The 24,394-nt window shown below is 46.5% G+C and overlaps 1 protein-coding gene across 4 annotated transcripts; it reads right to left on the bottom strand.

Moving 5' to 3' along the window:
• Nucleotides 1-979: 979 nt before the first annotated feature.
• On the bottom strand, nucleotides 980-23,629 carry slc44a1b (solute carrier family 44 member 1b). Of its 4 annotated transcripts, none has more exons than XM_048970546.1 (16): nucleotides 23,472-23,629; nucleotides 21,877-21,966; nucleotides 20,910-21,052; nucleotides 14,493-14,629; nucleotides 13,113-13,206; nucleotides 12,638-12,807; nucleotides 12,024-12,113; nucleotides 11,434-11,585; nucleotides 10,742-10,928; nucleotides 10,461-10,629; nucleotides 9,396-9,552; nucleotides 9,082-9,165; nucleotides 7,796-7,933; nucleotides 6,001-6,237; nucleotides 4,130-4,234; nucleotides 980-3,132 (listed from the first exon to the last, which is right to left on the bottom strand). In XM_048970546.1, exons 1-16 carry the CDS (start codon nucleotides 23,526-23,528, stop codon nucleotides 3,112-3,114), a joined length of 2,031 nt encoding a protein of 676 aa, XP_048826503.1. In that variant the 5' UTR covers nucleotides 23,529-23,629; the 3' UTR covers nucleotides 980-3,111. The 4 variants fall into 4 exon arrangements, with proteins under 4 accessions (XP_048826503.1, XP_048826504.1, XP_048826501.1 ...); XM_048970547.1 differs by having other exon boundaries at nucleotides 4,171-4,234; XM_048970544.1 differs by lacking the exon at nucleotides 980-3,132 and having other exon boundaries at nucleotides 3,399-4,234.
• Between the last annotated feature and the right edge of the window lie 765 nt (nucleotides 23,630-24,394).

Raw genomic sequence — 24,394 nt, 5'->3', positions numbered from 1 at the left:
GAATTTGAAATTTCTCATTTTTATTATTGTTTTTTAAAAACAAGATACATAAGAAATAATATGTATAAAAAACAAGTTTAGTCCAGTGTTACAAACAACTGATTGCAGTTAAGAGCTAAAAGCTAATGTTACATCAGACAAGTAAACTGATGTACCCTCAATTCACAACAGTGCCTTTATATGCACACCGCTCCACCGCTCCCAATGACTACGACAGAGGCGTAGTCCCCCCCCTCCCCCCCCCCCAGAAGTGGAAAAGGAGACAAAACAGTGGCTTGTCACTGAATAAAGCTATTATCCTATCATAGCATTGCTAGTCATGTGGTTCTAATGGCCTACTGTTCACAGCCTAAAAACACAGCCTGCAGAGATATGGAGTTGGATGACAGTGCCCTTACCATGCTGCCGCTAGCCTAGCTGCCATGATTAGCGGACGCGGCTAACCGGTATCCTCCGCCCACCAGCATGGTGCCACTAGCCTAGCTGCCATGATTAGCGGACGCGGCTAACCGGTATCCTCCGCCCACCAGCATGGTGCCACTAGCCTAGCTGCCATGATTAGCGGACGCGGCTAACCGGTATCCTCCGCCCACCAGCATGGTGCCACTAGCCTAGCTGCCATGATTAGCGGACGCGGCTAACCGGTATCCTCCGCCCACCAGCATGGTACCACTAGCCTAGCTGCCATGATTAGCGGATGCAGCTAACCGGTATCCTCCGGCCACCAGCATGACCTCACCCCCCCCCCCCGTTCTTTCTTCAAGCGATGGGCCAGACCAGCTAACAGCCGGAACCACAAAACATCACCTCGCTCAGGCTACCGACCAGATCGTTCTTAACAAAGCTTTTTTTTTTTTAATCCATTGTCTTAAATAGATTAATCGTACAACCCTTCCATGCAAAAGGTACCATACGTGCTTCAGGGTAGTGGTTTTTCTCTTTTAAAAAAAAAAAAAAACATTTTTGTTGGTTGTGTAAATGATGTGATTTCAGCTCCAACCATTTGCTCATCACTGGACGTAGCTTCAGTCATTGGGGGGGGCGGGGACCAATAAATGAATAAAATGGCACCATTACTTACTCCTACAAGCTCAGCGCTGTTCACTGGGCTGGACAGCTCGTTTTGGCACATAGACAACAGCGGCACATGGACATCCCTCCCTCTCCGGGGTCAGCGCTCTCCGCGACCCCCGTGACCCTCGCAGTGTGGATCGTAGTCTTCAGAAGGATGTCTCCTCCACCCCACCCCCACCGATTATATCTGTGTAAATTCTAACTTCAGCCTCATATAAAACATTTGTCTGCAAAAACACCAAAGGGCTGCTCCAATTTCGCCTAACTGTGACAATGAGACTCTTCTGACCTAGCTCTTTTCAATGTTTTTTAAACTATATTTTGTAAATACTGTAGATACTGACCTTTAAATGTTTTTTCTAATGATGCATTTTTTTTTCAACATGCTTTGCACACAAGAGTTTTGTACAACATAACAGAGGGAAAAGAAATTCCATTTAATGTTTAACTCCTTAATATTTAAGTTAACCTAAGTTTTTTTTTATTTGTTCTGTTCTACGGAGTAAAACACTGACTGCACACATTCACTCGGATCATAAAAACATTAAGTGTATTGATAATCCACATATTCACTTACTGGCTTAGTCTCACATTCATTCACATGAATTCAACAATATGCATAAATATGCAAAATAATTTGCATAAATAATATACAAGCTTTTTTTTTCCCGCCCTGTAAGCACCCATTATAGGGAATTCAATATTCCATAAGCAGGTCTACAGATCACACGGAACACATCGGTCCACATGTTCCACTTGCTCTAGCTAGTCGATTAGAACAGTGTTACCCAATCCGGTCTGCGGGGACCCGCAGTCCGTCCACGTTTTTGCTCCCTCCCTGCTCCTACTGGGAGCAAAAATGTGAACTGTCTGTGGGTCCCCAAGGACCAGATTGGGGAAACACTGACAAAGAGCCAGGGTCATAAATCCTTATTTTTAAGGCAAACTATTGAGTGGCATTGACTGCATCCGCACACCCAAATTCAGCCATTCACCATTAAAGAGTGGGGCATATGGTCACCAGCCAGTACACAGAACCTGAACACTATCATTCGGATGGACGGGTCGAGCACCCTGCACTCAATATGGCAACCCGGCAAGAATGCAACATGAGCAGGCCACTGCTGCCGTCTTGACACGCTTTCACGTACCAGCAGGGGTCTCCAGCTCTGGCACACCGACAGGCACCGCCCACTTATGTCACATGACACGGCTATGGCTCTCTTGGCGCCGTACAATGGGGCAGGCCGGACATCATTCACTGCGTAGGATTGTTTGCCTGCCCAGCTGAGGCATGCGCGGGGGCAGGGGGCAGTTCAGCTTGTCTCTAGAAGGGAACTGCTCTAAAGATGACATCGCAGCTCCCCCCCCCCAGGAAAACAACACTGAATTCTGTCACTGACTGCTCCGCTCCATTCGCTGCTGAGACTGTCCACCGGAGTGGACCCCGCCCGCCGCTTTCCGTGATGCATGACAGCACAAAAAATAAATAAATAAATACATTTAAAAAAATCAAGCTCGCTACAAGTGTAAGATGACACTGAAATCTCCTTCATGTTGAGTGGGGGGGGGGGGGGGGGGGGGGGGGTGGGGACAAGTACTCGCAAAACACTCCCGCGGACTTGAAATTCATATGTTACATTAAACAAAGCATAATGAATGGTTTCAACAATGGGTGAAATTATTTCAGGTGATACTTTACAAATATGTAATTCATTGCAGTTCTACTGCACTTAAAAAATAAATACCTGGGGAACGAAACGAAGACGAAGTGAGTCAAACATGGATTCTAGACGGTTTAGTACAGTGTCTGGTGAGATGACTCTCTTTAGTCGTATAAAAAAGGACATCACTACGAAAATGCATCAGCCGTTAAAATCCGCAGAGTTTCAATATAAAGTGCTTCATTATGTAGTTATACAGTATCTTATTAAAATATCGTATTCCCTGGAGTGATACCATAGTAAACATGTTACACATTGGTAAAAATAAACATTTGGAATGTCTTAAAAAAAACGTCCAATTAGGTGATTTTGGTCAAGCGGAGGCGCCTGAAGCCTAAAGAGAAAAGAGGGAGGGAAGAAGGGAGGAAAAAAAAAAAGATCTTAGTCTGCATGTCAGAAACTGCGCTCAGTTTACAGCAGGCAGGAGCAACTGCTTAAAAATGCTCGCATGGGATGGCGTGATGAAACCACTGCATTCCAGGTGGAGGAAGTTAGAAAACAAAAAGGAAAGCAAATGTTTAGGATGCACACGGATGGTCGCCAAGCAAAGTCAGCACATAGGAGCAGATTTAACCCCCCCCCCCCCCCCCCCCCAGACCCTCAGCTTCCCCCGTGACGAAGGGCTGAAGCTGCAGGTACCGGGGAGAAGCAGTGCTTCACACGCCAGCCGGTGAACAGCGGCGCAGTGAGGAGCCGCCGGGGAAAATCGGAGCCGCTAACTGGGGGAACGGGAGCCCCACCCCTCGCTGCACTCAGGCTGCCAGCAAGTGGGGACGGAGGGGGGGGGGGGGCTTTCATTTTTCCCGTTCATTTCACACACCTCTCCAGATGACAGTTTATTTTCTGCTCCGGCGAGCGACCGCACTTTTCCTCAAAAGGAGCACAGCAGCGGTAAGGCGGCGAGACAGAGATAACAGGCAGAGACAGACCAAAATAAAGAGGAAAAAAACCAAAAAACAGACCAAAGACAGTGTTCTTCAGAGGATTTGGGCGGGAGGACCATGCAAAAATAAACACACATATGAATGAACAAATGAACGAAAATGACGCCAAAGATATACTGTGCTGAAGAAGATGGAAACGGAAAGAGATGGTGGACATGCAGGTGCTGCACCGTTAGCATGCTAGCATGCTTGCACGGGTGTGGGCTGCAGCAGCGAGATTAGCAGGAGCAGCGTGGAGGCGGGCAGGTAGGCGAACAGAAAGACAAGCACGTCCTCAGTCAGGCACAGGACGAAGGCTCGCTCGGACAGCACCCAGTCTGCAAACACGCCCACCGACAGGTAGTAGAGGTGGAACTCCTGCAGGGTTTCACTCTCGCCGCCACTCACCATGGGCCTCGCCTCCCCGCCGTCACCTCCTTCGCTCTTACCCTCTTCCAGCCGGCCGCGGCTCCGTTCCTGCGGCAGTGCCTTTCTGCTGCTCTCCACAAACTCCTGCATGGGTTGGGAGGGGCACAGAGCGATACCATGTTTGCCATGTCACATGTATTTTTCGCGGAAGACTCGCGCCTGCAATAATTACCATTTTCGGAGGAGCTCTCTGGTGCCGAGTTGAAGCTCGGACAATCGTTGCTGACGAATAGGATTTAGTCTGAGCCCCGCCTACAGTCTGCCCACATGACCAGCGGCCAATCAGATAGCGGAGGAGCTAAGGGTGCCAGAAAGGCTGCCCTATGAGTGTACGGTGCAAGGTACACACATGCTCGATTTACGCTCCATGTTGCATGGCATGCAAAAGAATGCAGACTTAGGCACTACTGCAGAAAATGCGAATAAGATAATCCACACTGCAGCCACATTTCCCACTTTAAATGGCCGCCATCCACCGTCTCAGTTGTTGAATTATTAAATAAATGATCTTCATATAGACTGCCAGATATTTGGCATAGTTCTTTTTTTACTACAATAATTCTGCAAAAAAAAAAAAAAAAAAAATCTTCTCTCTATGTAGGGCTAGGTCATGCCCTACACAATGACGACCCTGCAGAGATTTTACTATTCACCTGCATTTGACAAATTATTTCCATGCAAGAGAAAAACAACCTTTGCTTACAGGCTGTGTAGCCATGCACAAAGGATCAAGGGTCATCGGTGAAACCATCCCCCTTTAAGTCACTATGCCCATTAATTCATGGACGGTACAACAAAGCGTTTCTACAAAAATCAAATATTGAACTCATAGTTGCATAGAACAATCAATTCTGGAATCTTCCAAGCCTCAGAACACATTGGCAGCGAGGACTAGCCGCCTGCTCCTAAATGAGGTTCTATTCCACACCGAACAATGGATAAAAGCTCTCGATTAGGCTGAGGCTCTGTCCATTGATCTCGGCCCACGGTATCTTTGCCTTCCCAGCCACCCTTTTGCGGAATGTCCAGCAGCCGAATGAGAGGTGAATGCTTTCCCCGAACATTTACACAAAGGAATTCTCCAGGGTGGGTGGCGTTTGAGGGAGAGGAGAAAAAGGCCAACGACTTGAGCATTGCAGAGCGTGCTGTGCACCCAAAACAAAACACTATTCAGCGACGAAAAGAAGGGAACCTTAGCACAGCGACCCAGAAGATAACACAGGCACATCGGCTCCATTGCACAGTGTGATGTGACTATATAAATTATGACGACTGGGATAATTACTTTCATAAATATGACGATAATTACTTCAGATTACTTCTCAATTTCAGCTACATGCAAAGTGAGACCCAGCCAGGGAATTTAGACCAAAGCAGCTCTGGCTCTCCTGCAGACACACGGTGTTTGAGAGTTCGCACTCCTGCCCTTTGGTCTATGCGTCCACCCCGGGTTTCAGCCCTCTGTATCCTGCTTACTCTGGCTCGGATTAACCATATGGGCATTTGGGCATGTGCCCAGGGGCACTACAACCTCAGGGGGCACCAAGCAGCCCCCCCCCATCCCATTCATAGATATCTTCTAACAAGTTAATGTGATTTAATATCTGAATTACTGACATATAAAATATGATTGCATATTGTTCTTTTAACACTGCACTCATTAAAAAGTCCGTGTAACGTTTTTTCCTTCACTAGATGCATTCCTGTATCTCGCGTGTCACCAATCCGTTTTCTTTCTAGCGTGACGTCATGCGTGCTGTTACTCAGGAGCACTTAATACTCTTAATCCGCCCCTGTCCTTACTGACGCTCCCCACGCACGCTCCCTTACTGCTCAGCGGCAGTTCTCACCATGAGGGCTTTGTCCATGTAGAACTCCCGCCCGGGGCTGCCGTCGTTGTGCTTGGTGTCGATGGCGAAGCAGAGGAACAGGACGTCCACCACGATCTCGAAGATGGAGAGGAAGCAGTGGGCCACCAGGAAGGCGAAGAGGCAGACGATGAGGAGCGGAAGCAGCCAGACTGTGTAGTCCCGCTGGTAGTTGAGGGCGAGCACGCCAGCGAAGGCCGTGCAGGACACAATCAGCACCTGGGCACCCAGATATACGTCAGAAAGATGGAGGCCACGTTTCCAAAGAAGCAGCAGGACGTTTTTCTCGTGGGAAAACCAGATTTACATTGCCGGCATGGAGTCCATGAGTGACCAGCTACTCGTGCAAGCAGTATTGGGAGTAGAAGCTACACAACAGCAACCACAAGATATCACCCAAGTGAGGCAATTCTTGATAAACAATAGACTACTTTAATGTTAATAATAAAAGCAGGAACACAGAGACAATGGACATCTATCTAGAGGCCGTCTTAGATGTAAAAACAAAGGTTGCTAGGCAGCCTCAAATAACATCCCTGATTGCGTACTGAAGGCAGAAAACCTATCGATTATCCCTTTTTATCTCCCCAAACAAGCTGGTTACATCCACAAATATATAATTGTCCTAATTCAAAGGGAGTGAGCTGGTGATCACCAAGTATTATCGTTGACGAAAACTAATAGAACACTGAAATAAGACAAGAAAATACTATTTAAAAAAAAAAAAAAACTAAACAATCTATAAAATATTGCTTCTGAAACTAACAAATAAAATAAAAACTAAACATGCTGCCAAATATGTTCTGTTACCGTCGTTAAATAATAAAGTCATGACTTCGCTGATGTTTAATTACCATTAATATCACCTGGAACATGTCTTGCTCATTTTAAGGACATTAGTACATAATATGTATTGTGTATTCAGACACAAAATAGCTCTACAACTTTCAGTCTATTGCTAAAAATAAAATTAAAAAGTAATATAAAAACTAAATTACAAAATCAAAACTATAAGACTGTCAAGCACCAAAAAGAAATAAAATGCACAGTTTGAATTTTATTTTGAATATGATCTGCCCACATTTGCCACTTTCCCCCATCTAAAGAGGGTCTACAGTGAGGCTGACCCAACAAGCACTCATAATAATTGTTCTGTTCCCCATTTGCTCCGCTGCTAAAAGCCTGATGTACCGTGCCGACTGGATTTAGGGAAACGACCCAGTCGACTGGAAAATAAATCATGAGCTGGAAATAAAGACTCGAGCTTCAAACAATCGCCTTTGTGCCGCAAACACAGCTGTCTGATTTTGTCACGTTAAAACAAACACACCGTCAGGTATACAGTACTTCAAAAAGTGCCACACAGAAACACGACTTGCATTTTGATTATGCATCCTGTTAGTATCCTGTGCAATATAAAAATATAACTATAGATCTTGTAGGTTTTCCTCTGAAACGCCATTTCACATAGCTCATGGGAGTTTAACTTACACAAAAATGTGATGAGGCTAGAAGAAAAAAATATTGGTTCAGAGAGACAACCAATCAGATTGTAGAGGAGGTGAGACCAACCAATCAGACATCTTGGTCCCACCTCCTCTAGTTGATTGGAACCACCTCCTCTACAATCTGATTGGGTCTCTCTCTGAACCAATAATTTTTCCTTCTTGCCCTCAGAACATTTTTGTGCAAGTTAAACTCCACAAACTTTTAGCCACAACTGAGAACTGAAGGGCCAAAACTAGATGCCAAAACCCACTGGGTCAGGCCCGCTTACCTTCCCAAGGAACAGAACGAAATCACCCACGGTGTTGATGGCGGCGACCCTCAGCGCGTTCTCCACCAGGATCACGAAGGCGTCCCGGGCCGAAGTGCAGAAGCTCGTGCTGTTGATGGCTGTGGCGGCATATGCGTTCTAGGAAGGTGGGGGGAGCGAGAATCATGTCATGTGACCACAGCTTTGATCATTTTCCTACTGTGCAAACTTAAATCTTCTATTCATTTCAATTTATTCATTGAAAAACACGCAAAATGTACTAGAACATTTTTTTGTATGTAAACTAGGTACATATAAACAAAATCCAGGTCTTTTAATATTATACATGCACATTCATACCTATTTATATATTTCATTTTTATTAACACCCCAGTGTTTCCCCTACCATTATATTAGGGGGGCGCCTCCCCCCCCCAGCGGGACCTCCCACCCCCCCTTGAAGGTCAGGTTAATTTTATTTAATTCTATTTTCTATATAGCTCCAGCTCACAACAGAAGTCATTTAATGTTACCTTTCTTATAGAACAGGTCTGTATGCTGTCCTTTTATCAAATAGCCTTATGTTATTTATCTTATTTATACAACAGCTTGTCATTTTTGTCTCTACACGGTCGCGCGTTTACAGGTCTCCTCTGCTCTCCATATCGCGCATGGCGGAGCTCCGCCCTGATGCACATGCACAGACATGCATGTCGCATCAACCACCTGAAAAGCAGACAAAAATATCTGCGTTTTGTAAAAGCTCCCAGGGTGATAGATACGTTTCACAATGGGATTTTCTGCTTTAAACTTTCACTATTTTAAGCTATCAGCTGTCACTTTTAAAGCCTAACAGTTCATGTATTTGCAGGTCAAGACAAACATGCGCAGTAAGCTGCAAGGAGACCATCTTGCAGCCTGCATGCGAATCTCAATGAATGGGCCAGACGTCTCTGACTTCCTATATCAAGAGGCTCTAGGAATGTTCTTCCAGAAAGATACACTGCAATGACAAAAGCTGCACACTTTGTGGCTAACTGTGATAAAGAAATAAAAAAAAAAAAAACGTTCTGATGTTTCGTTCAGCTGTTATATTGTCTGCTGTCATTAAAAGAAACACATGAACACCATGAATCCTGTTGGTGTCCGTCTGCCCCCCCCCCCCCCCCCCCCCAATGCTGTGAACCAAGGGGAAACACTGCACCCACCTCTACCCCACCCTGCTGACCCATCTTTCCCAAACTCCAGGCAGCCCCCAGAATCCATACCGCCCCCTCCTCCATCACAGTGAGGCATTTCCGGCTTACCTGATTCAGGTAGTTTAGGCACTTCTCCAAGCACCACAGGCAGCAGATGCAGGTTTTCAGCATGCACCGTGCACACGCGTTCTCCTGCGAGACGACAAACACCAGCATGAGGGCGCCCTTCCAAAAACATGGCATTACACAACCCCTGCAGTGGGACCAACCAATCAGCTGTCCTGGTCCCGCCTCCTTCAGTTGCTTGGACCCACCCCCTGTACTGTCTGATTGGTTCTCTCTCTGAACAAATAATTTTTCCTTCTGCCCCCAAAACATTTTTGTGTAAGTAAAACTCCCAGGAGCCCCAGAATCACTCTTACCTTCCCCTTCAGCTGGTTGTGGATGTACATGAGGATGAGGCGGGGGATCTTGACCAGTGTGATGATGAAGGACCCCTTCGCCACCGTCCCCAGGTGGTAACGGATCAGCCGGAAGATGGAGGACAGGATGGGCGTGACCGGCAGCTTGGTTTTATCCCTGCAAGACAGAGAGTGGTGGGGGGGAGGTAGAGGATGGGGGAGGTGGAGCCAAGGACAGCAAGGATCCTCCTTGTGGCAGCCTCCAAAATCACACACCCCCACCACTCTCCACATCAAGAAACTGACCCTAGGTCAGAATATCTGATTGCAAAGGAGCGAGTAAAATGCTCAAAATATAGATGCTTAGGTGAAGAACCGGAAAGGGCTGCTCCCAGTCCTGATGACTTCAGGATTTGCTGCTTTTCATTTACACTGAACGACAGGCTGAGCCGAAAACCCCAGGAAAGACTGGCCATGAATCATTCACTGACTATAAGGACGGCAGAACTCGCTGGGCTCCTACTAACGAGGACTGAAAGGACCCAGAGCTTGCTGAGAGTAACACGGTAACACATTTCTCGAAAAAGCTCGTGCTCACAATCAGACGTTATATGGTCTAATTTCCCGAGGCTAGGAAAACTTAATTAAGGTCACCATTAACCAGAGCCATATGTTTGCCAATTCTTGTGCTGTGAGCGACGAGCCGATTTTGAGGATGTTTACAGATATATATAAACACACACACACACACACACACACACACACACACACACACACACACACACAAGACAGACTTAATAACACACACCCATGTGTAAACCATCCCCAAATTAGCAGTTTTGTATCGCCCACCAAAGTAAAGCACTCTCTGCAGTTCGACAATGACTCAACCCTCTCAGCAGGCAGCACGATTTGAGACGTGATTCCCAAGTTATTCTGTCAGTGACCATTAGCATAAACCGTCAACGTGTCCCCAAACCATGACCATGAAGGGCACAGAGGAGGCTATTAGCATTAGCATTAAACAAAACACACCGGAGAAGCTGAAAGTACAGCCTATGCCCTTGCGCGCCTGAGCCGTCCCACCTTGTAAAGTAGTATGTGACCACTGCCCCGGCCACGGTCATCTGCTGGCAGGCAAGGATGAACTCGCTGATCCAGATGAGGCCCACAGCATGGTACCAGGCCATGTACTGCAGTGGCCCGGTCAGCCAAAACTCAACCAGGCCCGTCGTCGTGTTCTGTATTGGGTTCCCTACAGAAAGTATATATAAATTCACCATCCGAGGAGGGAGACCAGAGCCAGAACTTTCTGGACCTTTTCAACATTCATAGACACACAGACACACAGACACACACACACCTACCAGCAGTGCCAAGGAAGAGGAGCACCATGACCCAGTACATCCAGAAGAGCAGAAGGGCCAGAAACGTCCAGAAGGGCTGGAAGACCAGCAAGGGCAGGTGGATGAACACCTTCCCGGCCACGTGGAACAGGGCGATGGTGAGGGCTACGCGCTTCCTCATGAAAAGCATCAGCAGTAGCAGGACCACCTGAAAAGGACGCAACGTAAGGTCTGCTGCCGAGTTCCTGCAGTGAAGCCTCGGGGGGTTTCATTCACACGGTTGGATATTGAGAATTTAGCATTTTAACGCCTTAAAAACAACGGCCATATTTTAATTTCTACAATGCATACCAGGGGTTCTCTCTCGTTCCCCTCCATCCTAAATCCATTAGCAACACAACACAAAGCCAAGGTCCACTGCCCCCAAGTACATTTTCTGGGGTAGAGTTCACCCCACGAGGGGGCCACTCTGTAGTTTCTGCCGAGCGAGGGGAGTCCCCTTTAAAAGACGCTGCCAACTGGGGGCTGGGGAGTGCAGTCCGCATTAGTAAATGGTACATTTACCCACACTATAAAAATCGGAGAAGGGGGTAGGGACTCGGTTGTGCGGTCTGTATTCAACTGTGAATGTCTCCTGCTGCCAAAGTACATTCCCACACTGGCCAATCAGCATCCACGCGGCATCTCCCTCAGCGCCGCCCCCTCGCACTCACTGTGAACACCGTGGCAGCGACGGCGTAGACCAGCAGAGCCTGGACGTTGTCCCTTGGCTCCTCCTTGTTGCTGGCAGCGGCCGTGGCGGCTATGGTCACATTCGCTGTCCTCCGGTTGTCAATGTACAGCCACCAGAGGACGCTAGTGCCACCTGTCACGGGGAGAAGGCCCAGACAAGTGTTTATGTGACTCGAGGAAAGTCATTACAGCCTGAAAGATTCCTCATTAAAATCAGAGAATCTGAATATGAAATCAGCTCCTTTTGCCAAAGATTAAAGAGACACAAGGTAGGACGTGAGGGGAAATTCAGCGGCTTATAAATTAGGATTCCACTTCACAAAAAAAAAAACGAGACAGTAAAACGCCGATTCCTAAACACAGCCGGGAACAAAAAAAAAAAAAAAAGAAAACAAACGAGGACGGTATCAGCATTCAAACATTTTGCCCGAAAATAATAAGCGGACCTTTGTGGATTCAACGCCTGTCCTCAAATTACAGGAAAGAGAGCAGAACAAGGTCGTGGGGAGAAGGGGGAGGCAAGTAGCAGAGGCGGCGCCTCTGTGATGCGACAGGGGGGCAAGGAGCTCACCCAGGGAGCCGAGGACCACGAGGGCAGTGAGGATCCAGACGAGCACGGCGGAGATGTAGCGGATGATGACCATCAGGACCATGGAGAGCACTGCGGGACACCCGGGACATACATTGCCATAAACTTACTGACAGACATCATTTCCATGGCCATTACAATTTTTATATGTACTATAACACTCCTGTGCATGTCTCATTTCCTACATCCAAATGTATTCCAGGACAACTTCTATAAAAACCCATGAAACTGCATAAGTACCACAAACCTTTAGTGGGCGCTAAATCATTGGGATTCCTTCACAACAGGGCCGTTGTGAAACGGACTTTAGGCAGCTACTGAACTACGCTTTTCTTAACTAGCTAACCTGACTGGCTGACTAGTGACCTGCCAGCAGGTCCAGAAAATAACCATCTTTGTAGATATCTGGTTTGCCAGTTGACATCTGTCCAGCTGCAACTTAAAACGGCATTAAATGTAATTATATTCCCCCAACATCATCAGATCACCAGCGATATTTTTAAAGCCACTGGGAGTACTGTCATGGCTCCCTTATTGTCCAGCCCCATCGGGGAGCCCGCAGTGCAGAACATCGCAGGCAGGGGGCGCCTTCTTACCTAGTGCCAGCACACACAGGCCCAGGATGACCTCCTTGCTGGCCACCACGCCGGCCACCAGGCTGTGCAGCATGCTGTTGTCGCTGACGAAGGTGACGACAGCCTCAGCGAAGCGCGTGTAGCAGGAGATGTTCAACGGGGTGCAGCGGTTAAACAGCGGTAGGGGCTTGCTGCAGAGATGGGGGGGCAAACGGCAAGACTCAGGACAAATACCAAATACCATGAGTATTACACAGGGACAGGGCGCTGGCACAAAGGGGGGGCCGATAGCTTGTAAAACAAGAGGGTGAATCGGAGACCAACATTGAAGACGGAAACCTGATTATTGGATTCGCAGTCGCCAGGTCTCACGAGGCTGCGGCAGGTACCGAACGGGACCAGAACGGATTGACTGCGCATGATCTTTCATTAAGGCTTGTTAAGGCTGGTATTCGTAGAGCTAAAAAGAAGATTAATTAGACAAAGCATCACATACCTTGGTAACACCGGCAACTTAGGGCATTTCGTAGACCTCTCCGAATGGCCGGGGTACCGTGGCGGAGGGAGATCATAGGAGCAAAGTTCGGATCCTAAAAAGGTGAGGTTAGAATCAGACTTTCGTCACAGCTGTTGGTTTCCCCTGCCAGACTGTCGACCATGGGCCCATACAGAGCTTTGTATAAAACATGAATGTTTGCATTAGTTCATGTCACATGGCCTGAAAGATGCTGAAAACTATCCCAAACCAGAACTGATGCTTCTCATTTGAATAGTCGGGGATGTGAGTCCCCAGAGACATGGGGACCAGGATGCTAGTGGTTCTGTTTGTGTATGTGGGGGGGTACACTGACAAAGGCCATCCTGATGTACAGTAGTGACCTCAATGAGTGGCTCTGTGGGCTGTTGCTCTCCCCCCACCCCAGCCCAGGCACAGAGCGTGCCAGATCCCGTGAGGTCACAATGTGTCTGTCGGGGCACTCATTGTTATCGTCTGCCGTGGACGGCAGGCGAATGATTCAACATTACTGCGTGATGGGTAGAGTCTCTGTTGACTGATGATGATGATGACGAATGCTGATGAATGCGGGCAGTCGACAGTGGGCTCATTCACCAGGGCAGTGTGTGTGTGCAGGAAATGAGATGTCCCAGCAAGGAAAGAAAAACAAATCTATGCAGTGGGCTCACATGACTACTTCCAATGGCCAAAAAAAAAACGAACAAAAAAAACAGCAGAAATTTACCAATCATTCATAAAAACAACCAAAACCCAACAAAGACCTGCTGAAGCTATACATACCCTAAAGCTCCTCTCACTAGTGATGGCCAAATGAAGCTTCATGAACCATTTGCTGTATTTTCTGACACCACTAGATGGTGCTCTCTGTTCAAAAAAGGCTCAAAGCAAACCAAGAGCACCGTCTGGTGGGGGCAAAAAAAATACAGCAAATGGTTCATGAAGCTTCATTTGACCATCACTCCCTCTCACTGCATAATTCAATCTCTCTCTAAACAACAAACCAAGTGAAAGTTAAACCCAAATGCTATTCAGATTTTCTACTTCAGGGTAATAAAGCAAACTTTCCTCACCTTTCAAATCAACCAGTTACCACTAGTGATGGCCAAGTGAAGCTTCATGAACCATTAGCTGTATTTTCAGCCCCCCTCTAGATGGTGCTCTCTGTTCAATAAAGGGCTCAAAACATACCCCAAAGCAAACCAAGAGCACCATTTCTTGCAGAATAGGGTATTCTCATATCTTTACTTGATGCAACATTCTAAATTGTTCCAGAAGGTTATAGCTCCAGTACTGCACATTAATAATGACACAGTCTCCCTGTTTATATCTATTTATAAAAACAGTTCACATTTATTTTACCATTATTTATGGCGAAACTTTTGATCTCTCCATATGTCTTCAGCTCTTTCTCAGGGCACTGGGACACACACAAAGCCATGGACTTGATCTTCCTCTGCACAATATCAATGTTGCAGGGGTCCAGGAAGAACACAAACCTAAAAAGGATTAAAAAATAAAATGGGGTGAAACTAACGGCATGCTAAGTTATGCCTGCAGTTATTGAAAGGAGAGGCGCAAAATGTCACGGTCAGAGTCAGAAACCAAAGACGAGAACCATAAAACATAAGAAATAAAACATTTTCAACTTCCAATTATATAAGCAAGAAACAGAATCAGATCACAGGATATTAGTTTATTAGATTCAAAATAACGATGCAAAAATGTTCTACTTTTCTCCATCACAGCATTTTGTCTGTCTGAACCCAAAATAAAATCTAAGACAAACACGTGGTTCCTGTTCCCACTTATTTCATTTGGATCAGAGCCACCCACCCCTACAAAGACCCCTTTGTCGATTCACACAAGAGAATCCCTTGGAACGGCTGGTGTAAAGTGCTTCTAGAATATTCAGCTGAAAGCCATGGTGCTGAAGCTGGGCACAGCACAGCACAGCACAGCACAGCACGCACCCGTACGGAGATTATAACTACTTCCAAAATCCTGCATCTGCGTTTCTCCACTTGCCATAGGAACGCATATTGGATGTTAAACTATGGCCACCATCCAATGGTCAGTGGCAGTTGCTCACAACAAGCGGACGCATTACGAACCACAGACATCACAAAGAACTAGGAGGTGTTCCTTCCTCATTAGTATGGGGGGTATGGTTATAGGTGGTAGGTCGAGGTTGGAGGGGGTGAGGCAAGATTTCACCGACTCTGGTTCTGAGCAGGTGGGCTTAAAGAACTAAAGAATTCTCATCTCAGAAGGTGCTACAAGAAGAGGTTAACCAGAGATTACCGAGAGCAGGAGCTGTTTAATGCAATTTAGGCTTTGAGCATAAAGAGAAAGTAATCCATATTAACCCAGTGATCTGGATGCAGTAAACCCCTTTAAACCATTTCGCAGTTTTGCAGCGGCCTCAGCAAAAGTGCTAAAAATGGTTTTTAGGCCTGTCAGCGTCACAACTCAAACGTTCCTCAAATGGGTTGTGCTTTAACCCTGAAAAAGATGCAAACGCTGCCAAGACATTTTAATTAGCATAAAAGCTACCCCACACTGGCTGCAAAAGCTTGGAAGCCACCAAAACATTAGTGTGCGTGCTATTTGCTTTCAAAACTAAGTTCATGAGGACCACAGAGTCATAGATCTGAAATCTGAGACAACCTTGCAGGCCCGTTTAAAAGTTATTAGTCAAATGTCCTGAGTGGGCATGGAGGCCGTAAGAGGAGACTCCATTAACACCAAGTTATTAAAATAATGAATTTACGATTTATTTGGGATTCCTTCTGGTTGGCAACACTTAAAAGTGAACCGCCAACATTTCATCAGGATGGCTGACATTTCTCATTAGAATTTTTACTGCCTTGTCTGGCAGTTTCTCTTAAGTCCTCACAACTTTGCTATAGATAAAGGACAAACCGGCCCATTGACTGCTCTAGAAAGGAGAAAGAAACGGCTTCGTTTCCAGATTCTCCCAGGAGGCTGGTGATGGACATATTAACAAATCAAAAACTTGCAAAAACCTAGTCTTTACTCCTTCTGCGGACTCAGCACGTGTTTTTAATGAATATAGAACACCGAGATCTAGTTGAGAGCTCTGAAAATCTGGACCTCGATCCCAAATCCAGGCCTTGTTTTCAGTTCTCCCAGGTAGTTAGACTAATAATTACTGATTCTGATTGGCCAGAGGCTTCACACCCAGCTCACAGGTAAAGGAAGGTTGGAAAACCAGCAGAGCTCAGACCATGAGGATCGTGACTTTTACAGCCCTAATCTAGCTGGTTATTCCATGTAGCACATAATAATATTCGGGCCAGTGGAACATTATGAACAAGTACAAACAGCACAGAGTTTCAGACTCAGAGAACCCTTCCGTGCCCAGTGTAACTGCATCACTATCAGCGGAGGATGGTTCTATGGTGAGTCACATATTTAACAACGGAAGAACCAGACACATTTTATTTCTTTAGCAGGCACCTTCATCCAAAGCAGCATGCCCCTGTGAAGGCCGGGGGGGGGGGGGGCAGCAATTCACAAGGGGCCCAGCAGTGAAAGCACTCTGCCGACCCTAAACGTGGGATCTGAACCGGCGACCCACCGATCACAGAAAGAGCGACCTAACCTGCTGAGCCACAGACGGATATACCTACCGGTCTGTGCATGAAGACAAATTCATTTGCATTAGCCCAAGGGTATGACATTGCTAACCTTTTCCTCAGCTCCACTGCTGTCACAATGAGCACCCAGCTATATGAATTTAGGCCGTTCCAGCACATTTAATCAAACTGGAAACATCTCTTGTCAAAAACGAACCAATAACAAGACAGTGGACGAATATTCGTTTTAGGGCCGAGGCACTGAGATTTGAGCATGGCTGACACTGCTTGTCACTGGGGAACAGAGAACCATATTAGCAACACTTAGCTGCCACTACTTCAGCAGAAAAAAAAAAGAAAGTACTACTGGAAGAAAAAAAAAATCAAGGCGAGGAATCTGGACGTGACTCTTCGGCTCTCCAGTGTGTTTCTGTCCACTAGTCTTGTCACCTGCTTCCTGACATTTGGAAGCGTGGCGGAGAGAGGGAGGGGGGACGAGAGAAGCACATGACTCCTAATTGAATCCGGTGGCAGCTGCCTTCCCAGCAGGCTGTCATATCAGATCAGGTGCCCTCCCCCCAGCGCTTAGCGCGCCATCCCCGTGCGGCTTTTCAGTTCAGCGGACCACGCGGGCTTCACCACTCCCCACCGCCCCGTCCCTTTCCCGAGGCATCAAGCCCCACGGCTCAGCGAGACTGGGCCCCCCTAACAGCCCGCCCGCCAACACCTTTTTGCCGGTAATTGGCGAGTATTCTGGAAACATTATGCTGTCAAATGCAGGACAGGAGATGCTGTAGACCCCTAGAGAAAGATACTTAACCCAAACTGGCCAATTCAAATACCTATCTGCAGCCTCTCGAGTTTATATATAAACAGACAATTTTAATGAAGACAAATGCCCCACGGTCCTGTTACGGTCCAATATGCATTAAGATACAGCACATCGCTAAAATCATTCCCACATCACCAAATCCATATGCACCGTTTTACAAACACATCACACACGCCTGTATTCATTAAAAGAACTAAACAGATCACATGATCCAAAACGACCACAGAACCATACAGCAACCAGAGCTGTGTGACGTCCACTGCTGTGTTTTTTGCAGAGGAAAACCATGCAGATAAGTGACCATCGCTGCTGTGAAATGGGCCACAGCTTACACAAGAGGTTTTGACATCGCAGTTGTTATGAATGCATTGCATAACCACTGAGGAGGCCTGACAGTCAGCTGCCCGAGTTTGGGCTCCAGCGTCCACCAGATACAGTAACAAGTCTCAAAATGGCAGTGAGGGTGTCAGGAGAACGCTTACGGCAGGGAATACAGGACAAGCATTGCATCACCAACCCCCATCATGGGTACCCATGAGTCACCACCCGATGTCGATTATCCAACAGCAAATGTCAGACCAGTAACAGAAAACCTTGGATAAGAGGGGATCCCAGTAACCCATCATTACTATGACAACACAGAAAAAAATTAAAATCACGTGTACAATTTCTGTGGGGGCAGCAAATCTTGAGGAGCGAGACCAGCTGATTCAGTTTGGGGAAGAAGAATAATCCGAAATTTGCCATGTTCACGAGTACAAGCACAGGTACATTGGAATGTTTTCTTGCATATCCCCTCTTGGTCTCCTTGGAGACGCACACACACGTACACAGCTGGGGTCTGAGCACCGCATTTGATCATTTATTGGATCATTTTAAGGGGTTAAACACCTTGCTCAAGGGCCCACGAGCATGTGACAGTTCTACAGTAGCTGGGGCTCGAACCAGCAACCCACTGAACCACACAACACCCCCATACGTATACAAACACCACACTTTCTCTCTCTCACATGCAAGTGCACACACACAGCTCGTGAGAGTTTTATCTACACAAAAATTTACTGGTTCTGAGAGATAGCCAATCAGGGTGGGAGGTGGCTTCCAGCAACTAGAGGAGGCGGGACCAAGACATCTGATTGGTTGATCCTGCCTCCTCTAGCTGGTTGAACCCACCTCCTCAACAATCTGATTGGCAATGTTTTAGAATCTATCATTTTTCCTTCTGCTCCAGCCTTTTTATGGAAATAAAATTCCCATGAGTGCACTGGGTGCGCCGAAGTCATATCCCCTGTACAACCACGTTTCGGCAGAACGGCAGAGTAACGGGGAGCTGGCTACACCACGGGCCACCTGTTCAACTCACCGGAGCGCACGGAGGCCAGCCAAGCGTGAACGTGCCGGGCCTTCCAGGTAATCGCTCCGGGATCCGTATCAAGCATCAGAATTCGCTTTAGAGGAATCGCGCGGCCGACCGTTTCCTTCAAAGCAGGAGAACCCAGAGGAATCACCAAAAGCTGGGCTTTTTAAGTCCAGGAGGACGTTTCTCCACCAGGTTTGTTTACCTATATTCTTCTCCTAAGATGAGAAGGCCTCCACCTGGAAAAAATGCCAGAGAATGATCTGTCCACCCCAGGGGGTATACCTCTCCCCCATCCGGGTAGAATGATACACACCTCACAGCTTGCTGCCTACTGCACAAAAATTACCTCTCCGAGACTGCCCCACTATAAAAAGTCCTGACTGGAAAAATTCAGCAAAATATCGCAGATATACAGACATATGAAAAAGGGGGGGGGGGGGGAGAGAGAAAGGGAAGTACTTTCCGGGGCTCAGACACTAGGGGGCAGCCATGAGTGTGTGAGCATGGATAATGATAGTTTTGGTAGCGTTTCTGGGGCAAAGTCATGTCTTGGTGCGGCTCTCCACGCAACAACCGGCAACAAGAGTAGAAAGCCTTCACTGCTCATCAGTACAGTACTCTTGTTAAAATCAACCACACGGTTACACTCACACCTCTTCTAATCAACTCCACAAATGCTTCTGGAACATGATTGTGGGAGCCCTGCATTGCACAGACATTACATGATAAATTAATATGGAGACGGCACGCTGCACATCTCTCATTTGCCTCTTGCGGCCTTCCCTCCATCCCACCCGCTCATCGATGCAAACCCATCACAGAAAAACACCTCCGAGTCCAGGTACCAGACAACATTAAGGTATGGTTGAAACGCTACGCGGGCCAGGATTTCTAATGACAGTTAGGCAGTGTTACACTGAAAGCGTAGTGGCGTCCAGCCTGTGAGTATTACTGTCGTAATGTCAGGCCCCTTGGCAGCAGGCTGGTACACAACCAGAGGGAAGAGCCATTGGCAAGTCTTAGCAGCTAGCAGGCACTGTTCGCTTTCCCATTACTGGTCGCTTATTCAGTAGCACGACAACCCAGCAAAACACGCCCACATCATGAGCAAAACCCATGTGCCACGGCACCAATGACAGAGTTAACGACTACGCTCATGACTGAAACTCCACATAGCAGCAAGCAGTTCTTTTCGAAAGAAATGCTATTCAAAAGAAATGCAGATTAAGTGCGGATATGCATCAGGTCCCCGAGGCTGACACCCGCTAAGTAACACAGAAAGCAGCAGAATGCGCTGCAGCACTCTCCTGTCATTGAAAAACTGCAGAACTGGGGCTCAGTGACACACGCACACGCACAGGACCCTGTCTACATTACCGTCACCTACACACATAATGACAGACACGTGTTAAGAATGCAGACTTCCCACCTCCCCCAGGCGTCTTGGGAGTCTCCTGCAAATTAACTGCGGCTCCCTGACACCTATGAATAATGCGGAATGTCCCAAGAATCTGTTGTTTTGCCTATTAACAACAGTTAAAAAAAAAGAAAAAGTAATTCAGAAAATTTTCACACCCACCCACGTCCTGGGTACATTTTAACCTCCAGCAAAACCCCTTCCCAGTAATAACTTCATCCTCCCTGAAATCAATGTACCAAAGGTGGGAAGCCTGGGAACATTGTCAAAGTTAGGGTTGCAAAATTCTGGAAATTTCCCCATTAGTTCCCATAAATTCCAGTTAATTCCCATGGAAAGTTTCCATCTTGGAATACTTCCAAAATCCCCCAGCTTAACTTCCCATAGAATGGAAAGTTTCTGGAATGTTTATGGAAAATTTTCTGCGCCTTTGCAACCCTATCACAGCATATAAAGAAATCACCTCACTGGCAGCAAGAACCACAAGCCAACACATGCAATAAAAACCTTAACGATGTGTAGAGCAAAAAAGCAAAAACAAAACAAATTAATAAACAAACAGGCTCACTTTTTGTCGGTCTGGTCGAGGCCACTGAGCTTGATTCCCTCAATCTGCGCGTTGGGCTGTCCACACGTGTTCCCATAGCTGTCGTAGCCAGATACAAGTCTGCCAGCGGCTCCGGTGATGATAGCGTAGCCACAGATGGAGCCCTGGTAGATGACAAGGAGTGAACATGGTCTTCAGGAAGCACTCCCCCATCCCTGAAGCGTTCACACTCTGCTACAACCCCATCCACAACTCCTAAGCAGGACTGACCCGTTCAGCCTTTGGTTTGCCATAAGAGGACCTTACATTACCAACATTTTATCACTTACTTGCATGCACTTTATTTCTACAGGAAAAGAAATCACCATTACAACACTTCACCAGTTTATACACCTGAATGCACTTTTTGAAATAAGCTTGGGGAGGGGGGGGGGGGTTACTACACTGCAAGCGCTGATACTTATTTCATTTCCATTTCATAATACATCTCTGAGTTCCTCTGAAGCAATCTTGAGAGGGACCACTATTATCCGTGAGCATGGTGTTAGCATACAACTCAGCAGGTAATCCATAAAAATATATATATGTTAAGAAGCAGGCCACTCTGGTGTGATGTCTACAGTAATGTAAAGAAAGCCTCACGAAAACAACGATGGTGTTATCACATCTTTCACGTGTCAGCAAAAGCTCAGTACAGCAACGCGTGACTATTTCACTGTAAATCACCAGCAATTTCCCACCAGGCTCCCTGGCGAAACAGCGGGAAGTGACTATTCCCGTTTTAATTTGAACACTTAATCAATCGCGACAACAGTTAAATCTGCAGTTACTGGGACTAGTATGGAGAATAGCATAACAAAGCAGTAGACTACAGATTTTATTAACGGAATTATATTAACTGAATCACAACATGCACATGTCGAAGTGAAAAATAACGTCAACAGATTTATCTACGACATCACTGCGCTTCACCCAACTGGGAACTCACCATGCCGACACAGAAGGCTACGAAGATGAGGAGCCAAGCGACATCCGTACAACTTCGGTCTTCCAGGGGCTTCCATTCCCTCCGTGCCCTCTGCAATAATGTCAATAAACTGCCTGTCAACAAGAGCTTCTTCCAGAGGGGGTCATTTTTTTTTTGCGTGCAAACCGCCTGGCAACGCCTGGGTCACGAACTCTGAACCAGAAGCCGGTTTAAGTTTTGCACATTTAATTTTCACGCAATTTATGTTTTTTGTTTTTAGAAAAAGACTAAAACCCGGCTCACGGGTACGACCTTTGCGGCAAATCCCCTAACGTTAAGCGAAGAAACGGGGTCATATTCACTTTACATCGCTTTGTGCGTTTAGAAATGTATGGCGATCTTTATAATAGTTTTACCCCCCTGACTCTAGATCGAGTGATGTCTCTACAAAAAGGGGGAAAGTATAGCGAACGACTAACATAAAATGCATCTCGACCTGGAGCCGTATGTACATGCATTACCACCCAGTTAGGAAATTAAAGGGATTCATCTAACGCGCAAAGAAGGTCGCCCATGAGGGAAATCAATCTGTGCACGCGTGCCAGTTGCAAGGTGGGCGAAGCAACGTGCCCACATCGCCATCCGCTACGATGTTTGCACGCTTGCCCACCCTCCTGGGGCTGGAGGGAGGGGGTGGGGGAGTTAAATGGACTCCTTACCTCTGCGCTACCGCAGCATCCCATCGCGAAGAGCCCGAACCGCACGAAAACAAAAGCCGAAACTTGCAGGGAGTCGACGGCGTCTGTTTACCCTGCATAAATCGGCCCCCGGCTCCCGGTTTTAACGGTAAGCGAGAACGGAAATGTCATGCAAGCGGCCGCCCCATTCCCCGGCACATCACTCGGCGTCGGCCGTCTCCCTCCAGGTAAGGAGGATTATTACTTTGGGATTTATCGTGCCACACTTCCTGGTGGGTTTCGCAGGTGTAGCCGGAAAAGGAATATTTCAGCCACTCAGTACCTGAGCTCCGCAGTCTATAGTGGAAGGGATTTGGGGGGAATGATGGGACACTGGAGGAACCCGCGATTTTCAATCGCGATCCGCCGATGCATTTAACTTAACGAAGGGCTGCGCGGCATTTTAGTGCCATCTGTCGCCTGTCTTTAGCATTACATTCCATGAGCACGAAAATAGTTTACCGTTATACAACCTCCATGCCGGATAACTGTTTTTGCTGTACCTAATCAATAAAGATGTAACGTTCTGAAATGATTTGCACACCAAATTACAAATACCTTTACTTTGTATGTCTGAAAACACTTTCTTGTTTCCTCCTGAAACATGTCATGCACTTAGTTCTCCCTTATAATCTGATGTTGATTTCTTATTACCATATTGTAGTTTAGGCGTTTAGAAGTTTTGCATATTCCTTGCCTTATAAACAATCGCCTGAAATCAAGTTAAAACCATGAAATTTCTAAAACAAACTGTACTTATAAGTCCACTCCCTTATTTTCTAACAGAAATTAGAAAGTTTTCGCACACTTCTCGTATGTTAGTATACGTGGTTACTTAGCTGCATGGTGCGAGAAGTTTAAAAAAATAAAAAAATCCACCTTTCTTCTGGCCTTTAGCTGATGGGAAACTCCAGCGGTTCCTTTCTGTTCGCTCATCTTCCTTGCACTGTAGCCTTATGCCCGGGGAATAGCAATGTCCCGAAGAGGATCGTCCGTGACAAAAAGAAGGCCATTGTTCTGTTGTTCACTGTTGTACCAGGGGGGCATGGGCACGGTGAGGGAATGTGCGTGTGTGTATGTGCACGTCTGTGTGTGACTGTATTGTGAGTTCATTCGACCGTTTTAGCACGCAGAGCTGTATTAAATGCGTGTGCATGCTCAGTCGGTCTCCTCTCATCTGTCACACAGGGGTCTATGTGTGTACATGCAGGAATGGGGCACATTTTCGACTGGCAGTGCCAGGAAGCCAGAACAGTAGGATCTCATATACTGCTTTATGTACATTTCATTATTTGCCAGATACTTCCCTCCAAAGAGACTTATAGAGCAGCGCTTTATGCATTAAAAGACGATCACGAGCAGGAATAGATCCTGTGTTTTTGAAATGTTGTAACCTATGTGGTCAACAAACAAGCAAAGAAATAGACGGACATGCATCTATAAAATAATGTGCCAATAAAACATACTATGTCAATTCAAAATGCAGAAAAAAAAAAAAATCTCATATTATTGCTCATTCAGACAAAAATTCAAGGCTTCAAAAGGATGTAATTTTAAGTCAAAAATAAACAGAGATGGCGAGCTCTAATGCATACAGTCAACAGGAGTCTCTTTCTCTGAAAGCTGATAAGACTGTAGTCTTGACAGGGAAAGCTCTTCACCACAGTGACGAGGAGGTTAAAAAAGGAACATAAAATCAACGTAGTAAAGCCAGTGACAATAGTTAAAGACACAAACACGGATAAATCAGACTTATGCATCATCTTCAGGTAGACTGGTGATGGGTATTTATACATTTATAA

This window comes from Brienomyrus brachyistius, chromosome 12 (genome assembly GCF_023856365.1).
Source record: "Brienomyrus brachyistius isolate T26 chromosome 12, BBRACH_0.4, whole genome shotgun sequence".
Taxonomy (NCBI): Eukaryota; Metazoa; Chordata; class Actinopteri; order Osteoglossiformes; family Mormyridae; genus Brienomyrus; species Brienomyrus brachyistius.
The sequence above is the reverse complement of the archived record's forward strand: the minus strand, read 5'-3'. Positions and strand labels throughout refer to the sequence as shown.